The sequence below is a fragment of the Dasypus novemcinctus genome, chromosome 21 (assembly GCF_030445035.2).
Source record: "Dasypus novemcinctus isolate mDasNov1 chromosome 21, mDasNov1.1.hap2, whole genome shotgun sequence".
NCBI classification, from domain to species: Eukaryota; Metazoa; Chordata; class Mammalia; order Cingulata; family Dasypodidae; genus Dasypus; species Dasypus novemcinctus.
This window is the reverse complement of record NC_080693.1, coordinates 28,899,389-28,915,773: the sequence shown is the minus strand read 5'-3', so window position 1 is coordinate 28,915,773 and position 16,385 is coordinate 28,899,389. Positions and strand designations below refer to the sequence as shown.

At 51.0% G+C, this 16,385-nt stretch overlaps 1 protein-coding gene across 1 annotated transcript in view; it reads right to left on the bottom strand.

Moving 5' to 3' along the window:
• Window positions 1-16,385, bottom strand: part of ITGAE (integrin subunit alpha E) — an 83,159-nt gene that overhangs the window by 36,109 nt on the left and 30,665 nt on the right. The window contains 8 exon segments of the mRNA XM_058283749.2: window positions 421-571; window positions 1,142-1,295; window positions 2,017-2,168; window positions 2,833-2,948; window positions 3,341-3,481; window positions 3,783-3,900; window positions 4,251-4,318; window positions 5,567-5,658. Of these exon segments, the coding sequence (XP_058139732.1) occupies window positions 421-571; window positions 1,142-1,295; window positions 2,017-2,168; window positions 2,833-2,948; window positions 3,341-3,481; window positions 3,783-3,900; window positions 4,251-4,318; window positions 5,567-5,658 (992 nt within the window).

Here is a 16,385-nt window from a genome sequence, read left to right as displayed (position 1 = left end):
CCAAGAAGCATAGGGAGGTCGCTGGGGCGGGGGAGGGGGGGAGGTAGCAGTGGGGGGAAGGGGGAGGGAAGGGGGATGGTTTATTGGCCTGGCCCTGCTCCCAGGCTGTGATGGCAAGAGCGCCGGGCTCCTCCTGGGTCTGGCCCACGCTTTGGGAACTGCTGGCTGCATAGGACTGGGTAGTTCACTCCATCCTTCTGGGCCCTGGTTTCCTCGTCGGTGAGCCCCTGGGAGCAGGAACTACACCCCAGTCATTCTTGGTTCTCCAGGACCAGTTCAGAGTAAGGAGGGACTGGAGGTGTTATTGTTTTTTTAGAGATGGAGAAACTGAGGCTCAGAGAGGGGAAGGATGTTGCTCGGGGTGCCACCTGGAGGTAGGGCAGAAGCAGGGCTCGGGCCTGCCGGGCCTGGAGCCCCCACCTTCCATGTGAATGATGCTCTGCTGCAGCTTGCTCAGCAGCCCATCCAGCGCCGTGTAGTTGGTCACCTTGAAGGCATGGGTCTCGTCTGGGTCCGAGGCAATCAGCTTCAGCTCTTTGTCAGTCTTCTCCTTCTCAAACGCACTTCCAACCTGCACAGAGGCCCAGGGTCAGTGGGCCAGTGCCATGTGGGCTTGCTCCCCTGAAACCTCGGGCCCTGGGGGCTCTCCAGGCCCAGGGAGAGGGCTGAGCCCCTTGGTTTGGCCTTCAGCACCCTCTGTCACCCATCTCCCTCCTTCCTTGCTCCCTGTTCTCACCCACGTACCCTCCAGCTTTCCCAAACTACATGGTTTTTCCTGAAAACACCAGGCTCCTTCTCACCTCTGCCTGCAAAGTCTTTCCCACCTCCCCTGTGCCCCCAGCGAGCCACTCCTTTCTGTCCTCCAAGGCCCAGCTCTGTGGGCTCCCACCACTGCTCAGCAAGTGAGCTGTGGCTCTCCTGGGAAAGGAACCGTCTATGGGACGACCCAGGGGGCACAGGCCATGGGTACCAGGAGAAGAGAAGTTGAGGTGTGTTTTTGTGGCTAGAGCAAGGTTTGGGTGCACTCTTTACAGAGGGTGATGGAAAACCAGAAGCCTTCCTCAGGACTGCTGGGTCCCCCCACCCCCCATCCCAGGCTGTGTGGGGTCAGGTGGCACTTCCCCCAGCTCCTGGCTCTTACCCCGATGGCAAAGCGCTCAACACCTTGCATCTTTGGGGAGCTGATGACAGTCGTGAGGTTGAGGGGGTCACGGAATATGTCCCCATCAGTGAGCACCACCATGACCTTCAGTGCATTTTTTCTGGAACCACGACTTGGCGTGAAGATGTTGTCTCTAAGTAGGGGAGAGTAAATGAAGAAGGGCACACTGGATGGACGGCTGAGCCCGGGGGAGACTGCATTCACTGACCTGTTTTAGAATTGGGGGGATTAAAGAGCCCTCCCAAATGGGGAACAAAGAGGGATGAGGATGCCCCACATCACACAATGCGCTGAGCAGAGGTGGGGCCGCAACACAGATGTTCTGGCTCCCCACCTGCTCCCAGTAAAAAGGTGCTGGACAGCACTTGAGCCTACTCCTTCTTTGTGTGTGCAAAAGTAGCAGTGTTATGATTGACAATGGCTAATACTTACATAGCACTTATTATGTGCCAGGCACTGTACATATTTTAACCATAATCCTCACAAAATCCTATGAGGCAAGTACTGTTATTATTTTCATTTTAAAAGTGAGGAAATTGAAGCACAGAGAGGTTAGGCAACTTGACCAAGGTCACACAGGTACAAACTGGAGCTATTTGCTTCCTGTAAGCACTGTGCAATGTTGCCTTTCACAATAGGAAGTTTTTGGAAGAGTTTTTGGAGAACACCCTGTCAGCCAAGGTTGGACTAGAAGACCGCATGTCCATTCTTAGCCTCGAAAGAGCTAGGGCCTGATCCGTCCTCTTTATGGTTCAGTCCAGAGCCTTCTCCAGACATGATGTCTGGAGCCTCTGGGCAGGGCCAGAGCCACACCCTGGAGGTGCTCAGCTAATTCCCACTGCCCTCATACTCACAGGACATGCTGCATGGCTGAGGCAGTCCTGGTGACATCCATCACCTGAGTGATGTTCTGGACTTTGGCAAGGGAGGCCATCACATCCTGGCTGTCAAGAAGGTCAAACTCAGTCTGGATCACTTGCCCGTATTGGACTAGGGCAAAGCGGCACTGGAAAGGAGAGGCTGAGGTGGAGAAGAGCTTGGCAGAGCCACCATGCCCAAAGCTGCTCCTGCCCCTTGGCTGGCTTCCCCTGGAAGCAGTGGAAGAATCCACTGATTCCACCTTGTCCCAGGGCAGGAGGAGATACTAAGAAAGATGCTGAGAAAATCTCAGCAAGTAAGCTGGAGGAGGATGTGATAGTAATGGACCCCAATGAATTAAATGCATCTCCCTGTGTAGTCCCCTTCCACACTGATGCTGGGATTGGCCATATGACTTCTGTTGGCCAATGGAACATCAGCAAATGTGATGTAATCAGAGACTTGAATGTGTTTGCACAGTGGGTCTTGCCCTCTTGGAATGTTGCTGCCATGAAAAAGTTGGCCTGGCCTGCTGGAGATATGTGGTCCAGCTAACAGCCAGCACCAACTGCCAGACAAGTGAGCGAGGCCATCTGAGGCCAGTCAGTCCTGGTCAAGCTACCAAAAGCCCACAGTTGCAGCATAATCCCAGACAAGACGAGCAGAAGAACCACCCAGCTGAGTCCAGCCCAAACAGCTGACCCACAGAATTGTGAGCAAAAAAAATGGTGGTGGTTTTAAGCCACTAAGTTTTGACTGTTACACAGCACTAGATAACGGAGTATGTGAGACCAGCTCTCAGGGAAGCTCACCTCAAAGCACTTCTCATAAAAGTTCTTCATCATGTTGGAGATGAAATCTTTGGCTCTCTGGAAGTCTGGGGGGTCAATGCTTCCTGAACCATCCAGGATGATGGCGATCTCGGTGCCTGGACCACACAGGGAGCAGGTCAGGAGTGGGCAGGAGTGAGGGCAGCATGTCCTGCCCTGCAGGGCACATGCCCCCAGTCAAGCCCCTAGGGCTCATTTCAGGGAGGAAGTCAGTGAAGTTTCCCAGAATGAAGCTTTTGTCTCAAAGGCAGAAAGAGTGCGCTAATGCAGGCTCAGACTCTGATCTGCTGTGCAAATCACTCCCATCACTCCTGTTTTCTGGGCCTTAGTTTCCCTATCTGTAAGATGGAGTGGGATGAGCCAGGACTGGCCAGGGCTGTGGAATTCAGCCATTGCTCCCCCTCTACCTGTCCTAGGCACACCTCACCCCTGGAGGTTGCCAGCCTGGAGGTCTGCCCTCTGGGAGCAACTCAGATCTGCCTCTGCTCACCAGCTTCCTCCTCCTCTTCCTCCTCCTCCTCCTCCAGGGCCCGGCGGTGCCTGGCTGTGTTCTCATCCTCCTCCGTACTACGTTTTTTGTTCCTGGAGCAGTCTCCAGCATCCATGTGTTCACCTGGATCCAGGCGCTTTTCTTTAAGAAATATACATGGAAAAAATCAGATCTAGAAAGGCCCCTTGTTCACATCTAGGCAAACCCACTCTTTTGTGCATGTGTGTTTTGTTGTCATTGCTCTTTTTTTATTTTTGTTTGATTTAGGCAAGCCCACTCTTGACTCTGTCCTGATTCCTTTCCCGGGGGGCGGCTGGGACCTGCCTTGTCCCTCACCGGGCTGCTGTGCCCCTCAGCCTCTGCCGTGGGCTGGCACCTCTCCTTGGGGACCTGAGAAGATCTCTGTAGAGCTGGCCAAGGCCAGTGAACGTCCAATCCTTACCAATGTCAGAGAAGTTGAATTGGGCCTGGAGACGGAAGTCTGGGGTCAGTAGACTGCAGGTGCCTGTGAGTTCTGAGGTGAGGCTGTGGGACTGCCGGGCTGTCATTTGAATGCAGATCTGGGGGCCAGGGTGGGAAGGGGAGTGGAAAAATGTGTCCCTGCAGGCCCCCTAGCTACAGCCACACCATCACCCCATCCCAGTACTCAGTGCCTGAAGCAGCCAGGGGACACAGGAACAGCTTTGTCACCCCTCATGAGGGTAGGGGTCAGTGCTGGGGTCAGAGCTGAGGTCAGGGTCACACAGAGTACCCAGATCAGCATAGGGGTCAGAGCAGTGGTCAGGCCTGAGGCTAGCACCAGGGAGACCACACGCCAGTCAGGACTGCCATAGTCAACACCAGGGTCGAGCTCGAGGGTCAGAGCCAGCTCCCCTGAGACCCTCCATCCCCCCACCCCTTGCACACTCACCAAAACACCATGGTGGCTCCGGACAACTGTCACTCCCCGGTGCCTTCCCTTTGAGACAGGGACATGCTCTGAAATAGTTAAACTCAGATGAGAAGGGAGGGCTTCCGGGAGCCAAGGTCAGAGGGTACACGGCCACCTTGGTCAGGGCCCAGTGGGGAAACACTGGCCAATGAGAGCAACCTCTAGAAGCTGGGTGGGAGCCTTCAAGGACAGGCCTGGACACACCCAGGGTGCCTGTCCCCAGGGACTCTTTTGACAAATGCTCCTTGGTGTTTGCTCAGCATGCAGCCCTGTGCCAGAGGGCGATGGGGATCCAGAAATGACCGAGACCTGGTGCTAGTCCTCCCGGCTTCTGGTCTAGGCCGGCAGGTGGAGGAGCACTACCTGGGGGTGGGGGGCCCCAGAGACATGTGCAAGGGCCTGAGGGACTGGCTGTGCAAACCCAATGAGCCCTCCAGCTGCAAAGTGCTTCCTCTGGGAAATCCTGCTGCCCCACAACCCCAGGGGCAGAAGGGACAGTCCTTCATCCAGCACTGTGGGCTTCGGGACACTATCTTATTTTTGAGCCACAATGCCACTTGGTGACTTGCCAGACTGTGTACTCTTCCAGTGCAGAGACTGAATTTTGTTGAACTCAGTGGCCCTCACAGAGACAAGGATTCCACTTTACTCAGCTGAGTGGTGGTCAGTAAATGTGTGGCTTGAGTCAGACTGGGTAGGATGGGTAGAGTTGGGTTAATGAATGAATTAGTTTCATTTGTCATTCGTTTGAATGGTATTCGCTGAGTGCCTGATATATGCCAGACCTCATGCTAGACAATATGATGGCCAGGGACGGGGACAGGGAGGGTTGGGTTCCATGGAGGTGTGATGGGTTGTGTTGGCATAGGTTGGGTTCTGGAGCCAGGCAAATTTGGGTTTGCATCTGTAAAGCCACCAACACTAGTTCTGTGACTTCAGTCATACCAGAACCAAAGGACTCAACTTCTCTGAACTTCGGCCTTCTCTTCTGTAAAACGGTATGGTTGTGAGTATTCAAAGAGGATAAAGCACCTAGCAAGTGTTGGACACTGGATGAACATTCAGTGGCTTTCAGGTATCAGTTTTGTTGTTAGGATTGGGTTGGGAAAGGTGGGCTGGGGATCACGACTGGGTTGAGGTGGGACTGGGCATTCAGCTGGGCTGGATTGCCAGGGGTGGTGTGGAGTCCGGCGGTGGACTATACTGCATTAGGTGCGGCTGCATTTGAGCTGGGATGAGCGGGATTCCTAGAAAGGCAGTCCTGGGGAGTATCTCCTGGAGTTGGGCTGACTTACCTACTGGTCGACAGTGGATCTCATCCTGGCTGAGGGAGCATCGATGCACGGGTCCTGTTGTCCTACTGGTCCTATGGCTAGTGACCAAGAGCCTGTGTGGGAGGGTAGGGACAGCGGAGCTGAGCTGGCTGTTGATCCACTTCTCCTCCCTGCCTGCCTAGGCACAGTCTTCCCACTCCAGGCTCATAGGCTCACATCACCCTGCCTGGCCAGGAGAAGGCCCTGACCTGGAAAGGCAGGCAGACTCCCAGCAGGGCTGCAGACTACGCATTGTGGGGAGGCATTTGCTCAACTCGACCTCTACACAGCTCCAGGCAGGAAACGGTTAAATGCAACCCCTCTCTGTCTGCCCTCCCAAACTCCTGACAGAGGTGGGGGTGGTGTTGGCGGTAAATGAGTTCTCTCTGCTCTCTTGTGGGGGTGGGAATGGGGGAAACCAGGAAGCCACTAGCAGCACAGTTGGTTCTTTGGGGACAGCACCGACTTCCTGGTAGCTACCCAGGGAGTCTGCCCCACCTGGCCTCAGTGATGGTAGTTCCTGAAAAGAGCATGCAGATGCCCCTATCCTATAGGTCAGTCAGAACCAGAGTTGGGGGACTGACACCTCAGCCTGATTATGGCAGCCTCAGGAGATGTGGTTCCAACTGCAAACTCCTGCCCCCCATGCCACAACTAAACCGAGGAGATGGAAGAGGAGTTAATGTCAGCCCAAACACTCTCACAGTTGACACTGCCAAGAGAGGACTGGGCTGCCCAGAAGCAGGAAGTGAGCTCCCCATCCTGGGAGGTATGTGTAGGGGATGGTGAGGAAGGGACCTGAGACTCAGTCTGGAAACAGCAAACCAAGTCCAAGATCTTTATGCTGAGAGCGGTAGGAAGCCACGGAGACTTAGTAAGAGGAAGCTCATGATGTCTATACTTCTGAAAGGTCATGATGTGGCTGGTGGGGGGGGGGGGTAGACCAGCAAGCACAGGACCGGGACAGGAATGAGGTACTGCCTCCACTTCCTCATCTCCCATCACTCTACATTTTTAAAATTAGGAAATACATCACTCACATATCTGCATGGTTTACAGATGACAATAAAGTCCACATCCACGTGTGTGCGTCCCACCCCAAGCTGACTTCCACCTGCTGACACAGTTCTTGTCAAGGTCACCAGTGATACCCATTTTGCCAAATCCATTGGATGGCTTTCTGTCCTCATCTCCCTCAACCTCTCAGCAGCCCTGGACATAGGTGACCACCTCCTCCTAGAAACACTTTCTTCTTGGTTCCCCTTACCCCTCTCATCGTTCCTTCTCCGACAACTCTGCTGGCTCTTTTGCTGCCCAGCCTCTAAACGTGACTGGAGTCCTGGTGCCCTGGCCTTCTCGTCCTCATTAGCACACTCTCCCTGGCGCTCTCCTTGGTCCTGTAGCTTCAGTACACCCTTAAACACTGAGATTCCTGCCTCTACCTCCGGAGCCACACATCTCTCCATAAGATGTTGGACTGACATAGTTGTGGCAGGCAGAATCCCAATCCCTGAAACCTGTGAGTGTGTCACCTCCCATGGCAAAAGGGACGCTGCAGATGTGCTTAAATTAACAATCATGGGATGGGGAGATTATTCTGGATTATTCAGGTGGGCCCAATGTGATCAATTTGATAAGGATCCTTATAAAAGAGAGAGATTTGAAGATGGAGGAGGCCACGAGCCAAGGAATGTGGGGGGCCTCTAGAATCTGGAAAAGGCAAGGAAATGGATTCTCCTCTAGAGCCTTCAGAAGAAACACTGCCCTGCTGACACTTGATTTTAACCCAGAAAACCTATTTCGAACTCCTGACCTCCAGAATCGTAGGATAATAAATTCATGTTATTCTAACCCTCAAGTTTGTGGTAATCTGTTCTAGCAGCAGCAGAAAACTTGTACAATAACTAACTTCCCATTCTCAAGCGTAAAACATCTAAAACAGGGCTTGTGGTTTATTCATCCCAAGCCTGCTTCTCCCCATCTTCCCCACAGCCATAAATGTCACCACCAACCACTAAGGTCTAAGGCCTGAAGCCCGGGAAGCATCCTAGCTTTGTGTTTTCCCTCATTCCCTACATCCAATCCATCCGTAAACCTCCCAATTATGTGTAGGGAGCACCTATTCTCTCCACTTTCCCTACCAAAACCCCAGCCACTGCCATCTTGCCTGGTCTGTGGGAGTAGCCTCCTGGCTCTTTTGTTTTGTTTTGTAATTCACACCACGTCACTCTTCTGCTTCGGTAGCCTCCCGTGCACTTAGGTAAAAAAGTCCAAACCCTGTAGTGCATTCACAGGGCCCTGCCCGTCCTAGCCCCTTCTTGCCTCTCAGGTCTCCCTCCCCCCATCACCTGGCTCCACACTGGCCTGGCTTGAGAGCCTCGACTGCCCCTCAGTGCTCCTGCCCCCTGCCTGCCGCCCTCCTGCTCTCCCCATGGCCAGGCTCATTCTCACCCCTGTGACTTGCTTAACTGTCACCTTGACATAAATGGTTTTCTCAGACCAGCCCCACCCCACAACCCAGTTACTCCGCTTAGCATCACCCTGTTTTATTTCCTCTTCAGAGCTTCTTACCATCGATAGTATCTTGTTTGTTTCCCCCCTCAAACTCCCCCCAGGACCTTGTCTATCTTGTTCACTGTTTTATTCCTAGGAACTGAAACAGCACAGAGCGGGGGCTCAGTAAATCTTGGTTGAGTGACTATGGACCGAAAGCCCAGGAAGCCCTGAGGGGGCTGAGCTGGGGCAGGTGGGGGCGGAGGGCCAGTTGCAGCTGAGCTCTGCTCCTCTGGGCAGGCTCTGCGGCTGCGCCCCCAAACCAGGGGCCCTGCCTCTTTCTCAGCACACCCCCTTCCCAGCCGGAGCGGCAGCCCTGGGCCTGACACATGTCCAGGCTTGGAGCTGGGCTCCGGCCCGACCAAGTTTTGGTGGTCTGGGCCTGGAACAGCCTGGGTGCTCCCTCCTCCTCCAGGCCTTTGCCCCTGCTGTTTCCTCTGCCCTCTGAGCCTTTCACTTCCTTCTCCTGCAGAAGGACAATCCTTCCCAAAGGAAGGAGCAACCGACGCCCTGCAGACGCTCCAGGGGGCCCTGATTACCACTCTCCTGCCCCCATCCCCAGCCTTTGTTCCACCTAGACTGTGAGTTCCCAGGGGACCACCATGTACAGCTGGGCAGGGCTGTGCACTGCAGAACGCCAGGATTGCCCTTCAGACCACTGTCATGCCGCACAGTGGCCCTGGGGCCTGGTCTGAGCTGCCTCTGCTCCCCACCCTTTCCACCCTCTGTGGTGGGTGGTCTCTTGATCTCAAGGTTTGTTGACTGAGCGAATGGGTATTTTGTTGACTAAACAAATAGCTGACCAGCTGTGACAGAGGCCCCCCCCATGGGCTGGCAGCCCCAGGGGCCCTGTATTACACCCTGGGCTGGGTGCAGCCCTGCCTCTCCCTGCCCATTGCCTGCGTTCACCCTGTTGGCACCTGTCCCGGTTCTCGGAGCCCATTCCCATATGTCCCAGGGGGGCGTCCTTCTTTATGTCTGATTCTATTCCCTCTGCAGCAGCCAGAGCCCACGATGCTGCCAGCCCTGGTCTCCTATGTTTGAAGGAGAAATGGTGTGATGGGGCGAGAGGGGTATGTCGTCCCCGCCCGGGGCCCGGGGAGCCCAGCCCGTGCTCTGTGGCCCCAGGTGGCTAGCGCATGCATTTCCTGCCTCCTGCAGCAGACCCGTGGTCTCAGGCACCGTCATCCGCAGCACAAACGCGCCCTCCACCACATCCTCTCCCTGGCACGCTCAAACTGTGACCTCCTCTCTGCTTCACAGGTGCTCAGGGAGATTTTCGGAGCCCTGCCAAGCTCTTCCCACCTCCCCAGGGGGCTCAGAGCCCTCCGCTGCAGGGTGTCAGACTCCCCAAATCCACTTTAGCCCTTTGGCTTTGGCTTCTGAGGGATGTGGGTTAAAGCCTAGAACTGGGGTGGGCGCCCCTGGGTACTGGAGCTGGCAGGGGACAGTGACAAGGAGCTCAGACTGTAACCCAGCATTTCTGAGCACTAGTGGAGAAACCAGAATGCTGACAGGGAGGATAAACTGGTGCAAACAGTTTGGAAAACTGTCTGGCAGTTTCTATTAAAGCAGAAACAATGCATAACCCATGACCCAGTCAGTCCACTCCTGACACAAAGTTGCACCTGTCCACCAAAAGAAAGTGTACAGCAGTGCTATTTATAGTAAGCCAAGGAAGCTGCCCCAAGGCCCATGGTCAGCACCATTCGCACAATGGAAAACTCTACAGCAACCGGGATGAGCAGTACAGCTGCAAGAAATACCACAGGGGAATTTATAGACCTTCTGTTTAGTGAGAGAAGCTAAACACCACAGAACACACACTATGTGATTCTGTTTATATCAAGGTCAAGACCAGGCAAAACTAATCTAGGAAGGTGAAGGTCAGATGGCTGTTATTCTCGGCAGGGGTCATGCCTGAAGGGAGCCCCTGCACTAGCAGGGGCTTGTGTGAGGCTGGCAAGGTTCTGTTCCTTAATCTGGAACTCTGTGAAAACTCATTGCACTGCACTCTTATGACATGTGCATTTTTCTGTGTGGCATATGTCAATAAAATTTTGACCAGAACAAAAGAAAACATGAACAGACTCAACCTTGAATTCATCCTTCCCTACTTCCAAGCTTTCTCAGAGCCTGGGTGACTAGGCACTGCCCACCAACCCCATCCTATTTCTCCTTCCTCTCAGCTTCAGCCACACAACAGTTTCTCAATTCCTTGAGCTTGTCAGGCTGCTGCTCAAGGTGGACTCTGCCTGGACTTCCCCCTTCTTTCCCTTCTCATGGTTACTTCCCACGCTCCCCCGAGTCCCAGCATAGATGATCCCTCCTGGCTGAGGGTCACACCTGCCTCTCTGTTGCCACCGCACCCAGGACATCATCACTGGTCTTGCCGCATCTGACTTTTCTGCTTCACCATAAGCCTGGGAGCTCCGTGAGGGCAGCGACCATGTGTCCTTCATTATCTCATCCCCCAAACCTGGTTTGGCACCCAATAGATGCTCCATGAATACTCACTGAACAAAGGAATGAATGAACTGGCCCTGCCTTCTCCCCTTAAATCTAATGGTCACCAGCCTCTTTCCCAGACAGATGAGGAAACTCAAGTTCACAAAATGGTCCAAGCCTCCTTGGCTGGCAGGCTCAGGGCCCAGGGCTCAGGGCCCCTGAGGCTGCCTCAGGGGCCACCACTGCTGGCCCGTCCTTCACCAAGCAGAACTCCTGCCCTGCTTGCCTCAGGGAATTGTGGTGCTCCACTCGGGCAGGAACAGAGCCTGCCTCACCAGGCTTGGCCCTGAAGCCTTTCTAGATCCTGGGCTCTCTTGCTCATGTGTGTTGGGTACAAAGATAACTCTTGATCACTGAACAGAAGCAAAGCAATAGAGTGAGCAAACCATCCAGGGTGGGACGTGGGGGAGGTTGAGGCTCCCCCGCACCATGGCTCTAGGTGGAGCAGAGAAATTGCCCTTTGGCTTTTATAAAAAACAAAAACAAAAAACAGGGAGGGACTGTGCTAGATTAAAAGAGATATAACAACACTATGCAATGCATGAACCTTGCTTGGATCCTGGCTTTAAAACAAAACAGCTCAAAAGTTATTTTTGGAACAACAGAGGAAACTGGAATGTGCGTCAGGTATCATCACCTTCACACAAGAGCGCTGAAAACTAAAGACAGGTGCCTACATAATCACACTGCCACTCTCACCATACAATATAATGGATATTTCACTTCTTTGCTTATTGCCTGTCTCCCCCTGCCAGCATGTAAGCTCCCCAAGCCTAGGGGGTTTTGTCTGCTTTGCTCACTGCTGTATCCCCAGTGCTAGACAGAGCCTGGCACCTAGCAGGTGCTCCATAAATATTTGTTGAGTGAATGATCACTGTATATATAATTCTCCAACTTACCTTATTAATTTTATATTATGCTTTCAGACTGAAAAAGGTTGATAACCAGGGAACAGGTATAGCTCAGTGATTTGAGCTCCTGCTTCCCATATACGAGGTCCTGAATTCAAACCCAGGTACCTCCTAAACAATATATATTTTTTAAAAAGGTTGAGAACCATTGCACTTGTTTCATTCATTTTACTTACTTTTACCATTGCATCATATTATTCACACTCGATTTTTTTTTGCATTTTCTTAAGGATGAACATCTCCAAACTTTCACTGTTACAGGCAGTGCTAAAGTGGACATCTACAAATATCTAAGAATTTCTCTAGGGCAGACATCAGGGAGTGAAATCACTGAGTCAAAGGGTATGTGCACCCTCAACTTTACCAGACATGGCAAAACTGCTCTCCAAGGTAGTCACAGCAGTTTACAACCCACAAGTACCTATATGACCACATCCTTGCCAGCAGAGTGTGGTCAGACTTTAAATGTCTGGCTTATCTCATGGATGGGTTGCAGATGATATTTTCAAAACATAAGCTGATGGGGGCAAGATGGCAGCAGAGTAAGGAGCTCCAAGAGTCAGCTCCTGCTACAGGGCAGTTAGTAATCACCCAGAGCTATCTAGAGCACTTGTTTGGGGGCCAAGGAGACCAGAAGAGCATCCTGCAACATCCTTGAAAAAAATGGAAGAAGGAGACAGCCCATCTGCAAAGAAGATTTGTGAGCAGAGCCCTCCACACCGTGGAGGCCAGTGCCCAACCTGCTCTGGCAGCACGAGCCGCCTCAGGAGCTATTCCGTGACTGGAGTTGGAAGTTCCATTTCCCCAAAAAGGGGAAGAAGAGATAGTTGACTACCGACTTCAGCTACTGATGAGTAAATTGGGCTGGCTAAAGCATAATTCTAAGAAAAGCTAAAGGTTGAACCGGTCCAAGACAGAAAGAGGCCAGTAGCCACCATTGTAACTCTGCCCCTGGCATGACGGGAAGCCAGGCTGATGGAAAATCACAAGGATGATAGGGCCTGGCTTCTTTCCACCAAGATCAGACTGCAGCCCTAGCCTAAGCTCCAGCCCCACCTCCAGCAGGGAAGAAGCTGGGGGGACCTGCACCAGCCACTCCAGGTAATTTCAGGCACTTTTGGCCAGCACAGACTGAATAGTCGGACACCTGGGGCTCCATCCCCACACTCCCATAGGATAGGACGGGCTGGTGTTTCTTTAGCCTCTCAGGGCAGGGCAACTGAAGGTGCTTTTGGCCTGCACAAACTCAACTGTTGGGTGCCTGTAGCTCCACCCCCACCCCAAATAGGATAAGAGAGGGACAGTGTTTCCCCAGCATCTCTGTTAACTGCAGGTGCTTTTGGCCCACATAGACTGAATAGTTGGACTCCTGTAGCTCCATCCCAGTCCCCAGATAGGATAGGAGGGGAGCTGTGTTTCCTCAGCCTTTCCAGGCAATGGCAGGCTCTTTTGGCCCACACAGCCTGGACTGGTGGGTACCTGTGGATTCCACTCCCTACGCCCCAATAGGATAGGAGGGGGCTGGTATTTCCTCAGCCTCTCTGGGCCATGGGAGGTACTCTCGGCCTACATGGACTGAACTGTTGGGTGTTAGTGGTTCCATTTCTACCCCCTAAAGGATAGAAGGAACAGTTCTCCCTCAGCCTCTCAGGGCAATGGCAGGAGCATTCAGGTCACACAGATTAGATTGTTGGGCACTCCAGAGGTCCATCCCTACAGCTGGTAGGGAGGAGGGGGCTGGTACTTCGTCAGTCTACCTGGGCAACTGCGGTCATTTTGGACCGACACAACATAGATTGCTGCCCACACATGCAGCTCCATCCCTACCCCAGGCAGGGGAGGAAGGGGTATGAAGCGTCATCAGTCTCTCTGGGCAACTACAGACAGTCTGGCCTGCACGATTTGGATTATTACACATGGCTGCTGCTCTGACCCTACCTCTGGCAGAGGAGAGAGTTGGGAGAAGTTTCACTGGTTCCTGGGGCCATGCAGGCAAATTCAGCCTCCACAGCTTACAGCACGAACTACATCCTTGGCTGCTACTACATGACCAACAATGGAGAAAGGGCAAGATAGTACTAAACTAAAGAGAAAACTGCACCCAGAATACCGCTAGTAAGCCAGAGGCCGAGACACCAACAAAAATTAAAAACCATACCAAGAAACAGGAAGATATGGCCCAGCAAAAGGAACAGGAGAAGCCTCCAGATGACATAAAGGAGGTGAGATGACTAATCATAGATGTTTAAACAAATCTCCTTAGTAAATTCAATGTGATAAATTCAATGCATACATAGAAAAACAGCAGATTGTATGGGAATGAAAGGCAATAAATAAACTTAAAAATACACTGAACTTAAAAATAACAACAGATTTGAGGAGGCAGAAGGAAGGAGTAGTGAGCTTAAAAACATGGTCTCCAAAAGCAAACATATAAAAGAACAGATGAAGAAAAAGATGGAAAAAATTGAGGGGTCTCCGGGAAGTAAATGATGGCAAGAGACATGCAAACATGCATGTCATGGGAGTCCCGAAAGGAGAAGAGAAGGAAAAAAGGGGCAGAAAGAATATTTGAAGAAATAATGGTAGAAAATTTCCAAACCCTATTAAAGGACATAGATATCCATGTCCAAGAATCATGATGTACTCCCATCTGAAAAAATCCAAACAGACTGACTCTGAGACACATAATAATCAGAATGTCAAATACCAAAGACAAAGAGAATTCTGAGAGCAGCAAGAGAAAAGCAATGATAACATATAAGGGATACTGAATAAGAATAACTGCCCATTTCTCATCAGAAACCATGGAGACAAGAAGGCACTGGTATGATATATTTAAGACACTACAAGAGAAAAACTGCCAACCAAGAATCTTACATCTGGCAAGGTTATCTTTCAAAATGAAAGTGAGTTTAGAATATTGACAGAAAAACAGAAACTGAGAGAGTTTATAAGAAAGAGACTGGCTTTGTGATGTGGCTCAATGGTTAAGCACCAGCTTCCTACATATGTATGAGGTCTCAGGTTCAATCCCTGGCCCCAGTGCCTCAAAGAGAGAGAGAGAGAGAGAGAGAGAGAGAGAGAGAGAGAGAGAGAGAGAGAGAGGAGAGAGAGGAGAGAGAGAGACTGGTTTTAGAGGAAATGCTAAAGGGACTTCTACAGCCTGAAAAGAAAAGACAAGAGAAAGAGGCTTGGCAGAGAGTCTAGAAATGAAGATTATATCCACAAAAGTAACTAAATGTGTAAAAAGAGTGGTGAAAATAAAACATGACAGGTAAAACCCAAAGGTCAAAATGGGTGAAAAAAGAACAGCCTTTACAGTAATAACATTGAATATTAATGGATTAAACTCCCTAATCAAAAGACACAGACTGGTGGACTGGATAAAAAAAATATGAGCCATCTATATGCCATCTACAAGAGATTTACCTTAGACCCAAGATACCAGTAGAATGAAAGTGAAAGGCTGGAAGAAGATATTCCATGCATGCAGGAACCAGAAAGTTTGAGTAGCTATACTTATATTGGATGAAGTAGACTTTAAAAGCTAAACTGTTATCAGAGACAAGGAAGGACATTATATATTAATAAAAGGAACAATTCACCAGGAAGAAATAACAATCATAAATGTATATACACCTAACCAGGATGCCCCAAGATATATGAGGCAAACACTGGCAAAACTGAAGGAAGAAATAGACATCTCTACAATAATAGTTGGAGACTTCAATACACCACTCTCAGCATTGGACAGAACATCTAGGCAAAGGATCAATAAAGAATCAGAGAGCTTGAACAATACAATAAATGGACTAAACCTAATAGACATATACAGAACACTGCACCCCAAAACAGCAGGATATACATTCTTTTCAAATGCTCATGGATCTTTCTCCAGGATAGACCATATGTTGAGTCACAAAGCAGATCTCAATAAACTCAACAAGATTGAAAGCACTTCCTCTGATCATAATGGAATATAGTTGGATATCAATAAAAAGTGGAAAAAGGGAAAATTCACAAACAACACATTCTTAAAAAATCAGTGGGTCAAAGAAGAAATTTCAAAAGAAATCAATAAATATCTCAAGATGAATGAAATTGAGAACACAACATATCAGAAACCATGAGATGCAGCAAAGGCAGTGCTGAGAGGGAAATTTATAGCCCTCAATGCTTACATTAAAAAAGAAGAAAAAAAGGGAAGCAGACTTGGCCCAATGGATAGGGCATCTGCCTACCACATGGTAGGTCCACGGTTCAAACCCCAGGCCTCCTTGACCCCTGTGGAACTGGCCCATGTGCAGTGCTGATGCGTACAAGGAGTGCCATGCCACGCAGGGGTGTCCCCCACATAGGGGAGCCCCATGCGCATGGAGTGTGCCCCGTAAGGAGAGCCGCCCAGCACAAAAGAAAGTGCAGCCTGTTCAAGAATGGTGCCACACACACGGAGAGCTGACACAAGATGACGTACCAAAAAGAAACACAGATTCCCAGTGCTGCTGATGAAGATAGACGTGGTCACAGAAGAACACACAGTGAATGGACACAGAGAGCAGACAACTGGGGGGTGGGGGGAAGGGAGAGAAATAAATAAATAAATAAATCCTTAAAAAAAAAAAAGAAAACAACCAGCAAGATGGCACTGGAGTAAGGAGCTCCTAGAGTCAGTTCCCGCTACAGGGCAGTTAGTAAACACCCAGAGTTCTCTGGAGCTAGCTGAAGCACCTATGTAGGGCCTCCAGGAGACCAGAAGAGCATCCTACAGGAAGAAACTGCCCATCTTCAGAGAAGATTCATAAGTAAAAGTGCTCCATGCCATGGAG